At 47.2% G+C, this 6227-nt stretch overlaps 1 protein-coding gene across 1 annotated transcript; it reads right to left on the bottom strand.

Moving 5' to 3' along the window:
• Positions 1-4362: 4362 nt before the first annotated feature.
• On the bottom strand, positions 4363-5301 carry LOC148474437 (olfactory receptor 4B13-like). The gene has a single exon (XM_088458634.1). The coding sequence runs from the start codon at positions 5299-5301 to the stop codon at positions 4363-4365; it is 939 nt and encodes a 312-aa protein (XP_088314760.1).
• Positions 5302-6227: the final 926 nt, after the last annotated feature.

Raw genomic sequence — 6227 nt, 5'->3', positions numbered from 1 at the left:
GACATGTGGAATAAGCATCATCCAATCCATCCAAAAAGGCCACCTTTGCTCAAACATTGTCCCTGTAAAAGTCCACTTTTCAGGACTGTACAGATAAAATTTGTCCACTGTCTGTGGAAAGTGTCCAGCCTGGATAAGTCAATCTGAAGATCTCTTCAGATGGACTCTTACGTCGGCTGAGTTGCCATTATTTTGTTTTGACATTGCTTATCTATGTTGGTTGCATGGACATTAAGCCTGCCTAGGACATCTCCTGGACAATTAATCCATTTTCACATGAGGTGAACCAAGACTCCAGTGTTCCCACTCCCCTCCTGAGCTGAACAGTTTAGTAAAAGCATCAATGATTATATACCTGTAGCCAGTGGCGTAACTAAGTGGGGTCGAGCAGGGCATGTGCCCTGGGCGCCGTAGGACCGGCGGGGCGGGGGGGGGGGGGGCATGCTCCCTTCTGGCTCCTGCAGTGGGTAATGTGAGAGACGTCATGATGTCATGACGTCTCTCCCATAATGCAAAGCGCGCCAGCCCAGGAGGACTGACGTGCGGTGCCGGGAGCAGTGTTGGAGACGGAGCGTGGATTCAGGTAAGTGTATTTTTTTTTTTACTTGTGTTGTGTGTCTGCACATCGGGTGGGCACCATTACAGGGGGGGACCACTACTGGGGCACCATTACAGGGGGGGACCACTACTGGGGGCACCATTACAGGGGGTGACCACTACTGGTGGCAACATTACAGGGGGGACCACTACTGGGGGCACCATTACAGGGGGGAGCACTACTGGGGGCACCATTACTGGGGGGACCATTACTGGGGGCACCACTACTGGGGGCACCATTACTGGGGGGGCACTACTGGGGGTAGGGCACAACTAGGGACTACAACTGGGGGGGACTACTATTGGGGACACTGCATTGGGAGGGGGGGACCACTACTGGGGGTAGGGAACTACTAGGGACTACAACTGGGGGGACTACTATTGGGGGCACTGCATCGGGAGGGGGGGACTACTACTGGGGGCACTATATAATGGGCTTACTACTAGGGGACTACTACTGGGGGCACTAAATAGGGAGGAAAACTACAGGGGGCACTGTATAAGGGGCACTGGATAGGGGGGATCACTGCTGGGGGCCTGCATAAGGGGGACCACTACTGGGGGCACTGCATAAGGGGGGGACTACTGCTGGGGGCACTATATAAGGGGCTTACTACTAGGGGCACTGCATTGGGGGACCACTAGGGGCACTAAATAGGGAGGAAAACTACAGGGGGTACTGTATAAGGGCACTGGATAGGGGGGATCACTGCTGGGGGCCTGCATAAGGGGGGCCACTACTGGGGGCACTGCATAAGGGGGGGACTACTGCTGGGGGCACTATATAAGGGGCTTACTACTAGGGGCACTGCATTGGGGGACCACTAGGGGCACTAAATAGGGAGGAAAACTACAGGGGGTACTGTATAAGGGGCACTGGATAGGGGGGATCACTGCTGGGGGCCTGCATAAGGGGGGCCACTACTGGGGGCACTGCATAAGGGGGGGACTACTGCTGGGGGCACTATATAAAGGAGCACTGCATAAGGGGGAACACTACTGGGGGCACTTCATAGGGGGGGCACTGCATAAGGGAGACCACTACTGGGGTACTGAATAAGGGGAACTAATGAGGGGCTGCATTAGGGGTACCACTACTGGGGGCATTGCATACTGGGGGTACTGTATAAGGAGAACTAATTGGGGGCTGCATAAGGGGGACCACTACTGGGGGCACTTTATAAGGGGCACTACTATGGGCCTGCATAAGAGGGACCACAACTTGGGACATTGCATACTGGGGGTACTGTATAAGGGACACTACTGGGGTTAAGGTGCATATGGAAAGGAATGTTCAGAGTGACGATAAAGGGGTGTGTCATGTTGACACGCCCCATTTTTAAGTGGCCACGCCCATTTTTTTACGCGCGCCCATAGGGGCGGGGGCTCCATTTTTACATTTGCCCTGAGCTCCAAATACCCTAATTACACCACTGCCTGTAGCACACTGCTAATATAATACTAGGAGGACTGATAGAATAAAACACAGGTTCTCAAACTCAGGGCCTGATTCAGAGCCGGACGCTCTGACCAGAGCCCTCCTACCTAAACTTGGAGCGGCCTCCTGGCCGCTCGCATAGCTGTGGGTGACCACCCACAGCATATGCGATCGGCCAAAAAGATGGTCGCGATGGTCAAGACCATCGCTACCATCGGGCTTGCGACGAGACTCTGCTGTAGGGTCTCAGTGACCGCAAGCCCTGGAGTGATTTTGGCTCTATTAGAACCAATATCACTCCCACTGACATCACTAGTGATGTCAGTGGGACTGACTCAGACAATCGGCGTTCCCATGGGAATGCCTCCGTCTGGCAGCCACGCCCCCGGCACGCCCACCAAAGGGGGCGTGCTGTCAATCAACATCGACAGCGCGCCCCCTTTGGTGCGAGACCCATAACGACTGCTACTCCATCGTTATTCAGGTCTCGCGCATGCGCACGACGGAGCTCCCTCCATCGTGCACATGCGCACTAGGGCACCATCGACCTGCTTGCGAGCGCTCAGCGCTCGCGAGCAGGTCTGAATCAGGCCCTCAGTCCTCAGGACCCCAAAAAGTGCATGTTTTCCAAGTCTCCTCACAGAATCACAAGTGAAATAATTAGCTCCACCAGTAGATTTTTTTTAAATGTGTCAGTGAATAACAAATACACTTGTGCACCTGCTGGGTGACCTGGAAAACGTGAACTGTGTGTGGTTCTGAGGACTGAGGCCCTGATTCAGAGCCGGACGCTCTGAATCAGGGCAATCCCTCTGAATTTTAGAGCGGCCCACAGCTATAGCGAGTGGCCAGGAAGATGGTCGCGATGGTCAAGACCATCGCGACCATCGGGCTTGCGTCGAGACCCTTGTGGTAGCAAACCCTGGAGTGCTTTTGGCTCTATCAGAGCCAAAAGCACTCCCACTGACATCACTTGTGATGTCAGTGGGGCCGGCCCCAGACGGTAGGTGTTCCCATAAGAACGCCTCCATCTGGCCAGCCACGCCCCCGGCATGCCCACCAAAGGGGGTGTACTGTCACTCACCATCTACAGCACGCCCCCTTTGTAGTGAGACCCATAGTGACGGCTTGCCTGTCGCTATGCGGGTCTCGCGCATGCGCACGGAGTAGGGCAGAGATAGGAGTAATAGTTAGAGTAGGCCAGAGTTTAGTTGCAGGCTGGAGTTAGAATAAAGCTGATCATACATATACCAACTTTCATCCAATCATCCAACTAGTTGGTTGGAATGAAAATCTGGTACTCTATGGGAGCAAATGAGAATCAGCCATTTGTTACCAAACCCCTGAAAATGGACAAAAACTGTTATTCAGACAAGTTATTTAAATCAAACAGATTTAACCAACTTGACTAAATTACCATTTTCATCTGTTATCTGGTGTTTTGGAACAAATTTGCTCACATAAATTACCATATTTTCATTCCAACCAACCAACTAGTTGGATGGTTGGATGAAAGTTAGTCTAGTGTTTCGCCAGCTTAAATTTGGTGTTTTGGTTACTATTTGGGATTTTGCCCTTAACCTCAAGTAGAAACAGTTGATAGAAAGACCCCTAATTGCTACCAAAACCCCAAACTTTAACCTAAGCCTTAGCTGAAGCCTAAATTATACTGACTATGGCATAGTTGTGGGTAAGTGTTAGGCTAAAGTTTGAGGTAGAGTTAGGCCTTGAGGCTACTATTTTGGGATTGGGTATAGGCTAGAATTTTGGGTTCAGTTTCTGCGAGAATGTTGGATTAGGCTAAAGTGTGGAGTCTTGGTTGCTATTTTTTATTTTGCCCTCATCCTCAAGCAGAAACACAGTTGTTAGCAGGACTTAAAATATTACCAAAACCCCAACATGTAACTTAACCGTTACATCAAACCGTAAACTATAGCCTCACCCTAGTAAGTTTATACAAAAGTCAGTGTCATTGAAAATCGCAAGCAGTATGGCTGGCTATTCATTCACATGTGCAGGCAGGGAATGTTCCCATAGATGTGGCTTCAGGAGTGTACAAACAGGATGGGAATACCATCTAACATGTAGCATTGATCCATCAATGCATGGAGAAAATGGGATCCACCAAACCACACCCCAATTTAGATTAAGCTACAGCCCCAGCCAATCCCCACCCATTTTGGATGATGAAAATTAGAACGGTCAGGGTTTATGCGGATCTAGAAAGAAACTACAAAAGTATGTCATTTGTCTATATGTATTTCATATGTTTATTAGGATTATTAAATGAAAAGTAGACAGTGCTCAACTTTTAAAGCTTGATATTATTATTCTTTCCCCCTAAATATGTTTTTCTTCAGGAATGACCTGATGGCTGTTTTTACCTCTTTGTTTCTTAGAGTATAAATAATAGGATTTAATAGGGGTGTTACAACTGTATAAAATATTGATACCACTTTATCTGCTGCATATGATACAGAGGGCCTCAGATATGTAAAAACAGAAGGTCCAAAAAAGAGGGTGACTACAATTAGATGGGAGGCACATGTGGAAAATGCTTTTCCCAGCCCTTCTTCAGTCCGAGTTTTTACTATGGTGTTGATAATTCCCATGTAAGATATAAGTAACACAATAAAACAAAGTGTAGCGATCATCCCACTGTTTGCAATAAATATTATTTCAATAAGAAAAATATCTGAGCAGGCCAATACAGACAATGGATGGATGTCACAGAAGAAATGGTCTATTCTGCTTGGGCCACAGAACTTCAATTGACATGTTAAGATTGTCGGGATAATGGAGTGAATGAAACTTGCAACCCAGCAAAGAGCTTCAAGCAAGTGACAGACGGTCCTGTTCATGATACTAGAATATCGTAGTGGGTTGCATATGGCGACGTAGCGGTCATATGCCATTACTGTAAGAAGGATGCATTCTGTTCCTGCAAAGAAGTGTAAAAAAAACAGCTGTGTGATACAGGCCTTGGGGGAGATGGTGTTTCTCTTGGAAAGAAAATCGACTAACATTTTGGGAACAGTCACTGTTGCATAGCACAGGTCTACAAGAGATAACTTGCTAAGGAAGTAATACATGGCTGAATGGAGACGTGCCTCAAAATGTACCGTTACTATGATCAGCAGATTCCCAAGCAGTATCAGAATGTAGACAATGAGCAAGAGAATGAACAATGCGATACTCAGTGTCGGGAAGCTGGCCAGGCCAAGGAGGGTGAATTCCAGAATGCTGTGTTGGTCTGTAGAATTCATCTTCTCTTACTTTACCTCTTTGCTGGAAAACAATATAGCATCTCATTAAATAACATTTGTTCTAGAATTGTATACTACTCCTTTTATTTATTCTTTTATACATAAATCTTCTTTAGGCTACATACAGTATGTTATGCTGACAAATGAAAACTTGGTATGATGATAAGTCAACCAGGCCCGCAATTCTGCCAACTCAGCCTGTATGACCTTCCCCATAGCTACTGACATTGCAGAGTTCTGCTCTAGGATATATGGAGGGGAAATTTGTGAAGTCTGGGTAGGTCGTGCTTAATGACATCACTTGTATCCACATGGCCGTCCAACTGCAGCCTGAAAATAGAAATCTTGCTGGTTCCTATTCATTGCTTCTCTATCTCGCCAGGAATCAAGGAGAGTGCTAGGCCCTGTCAGGAGTCTAGGAGATCAGTCATCGTCTCAAAAGTCTCGAGTTGGCAAGGATTGCTTTACCCAAAATGCATGCTTACATCAATCTCTCATCTTGTTATTTTTTTTTAAATCAACTAATTTATTATAGTAATTTTATTTAAAGTAAAACCAGATAATACAACAAACAAATCCTCTCAGACCCAATTCACACTTAAGGGAATTTAAAAAATTGTTACAAAGGTCTTGTCTACAAAATACAAAGTACCAACAGCAAAAAGGTAAAAGTAACATGTAAGCAAGCGAACATCTATCCATGACTTCTTTATCTCAACTAACCTCAACCTTCTGGCTATAACAGAAATGGCCCACACAATCAGACACTGCCTCCCCTGCAGCACTTTCCCATGGTGGCCTACACTGCACACACACACCTCCAGGCCTGGTAATAGTAAAGGAGGTGGGGTTGGATTTTCACGCTTTTCTCTCTGCATGTCACTGTTATCTATTGCCCACCTGGGCCACCCCAACAATTTCTGGAA

This window comes from Taudactylus pleione, unplaced genomic scaffold, assembly GCF_031769625.1.
Source record: "Taudactylus pleione unplaced genomic scaffold, aTauple2 ptg000845l, whole genome shotgun sequence".
Lineage (NCBI taxonomy): Eukaryota > Metazoa > Chordata > Amphibia > Anura > Myobatrachidae > Taudactylus > Taudactylus pleione.
This window is presented reverse-complemented; position numbering and strand designations above follow the sequence as displayed.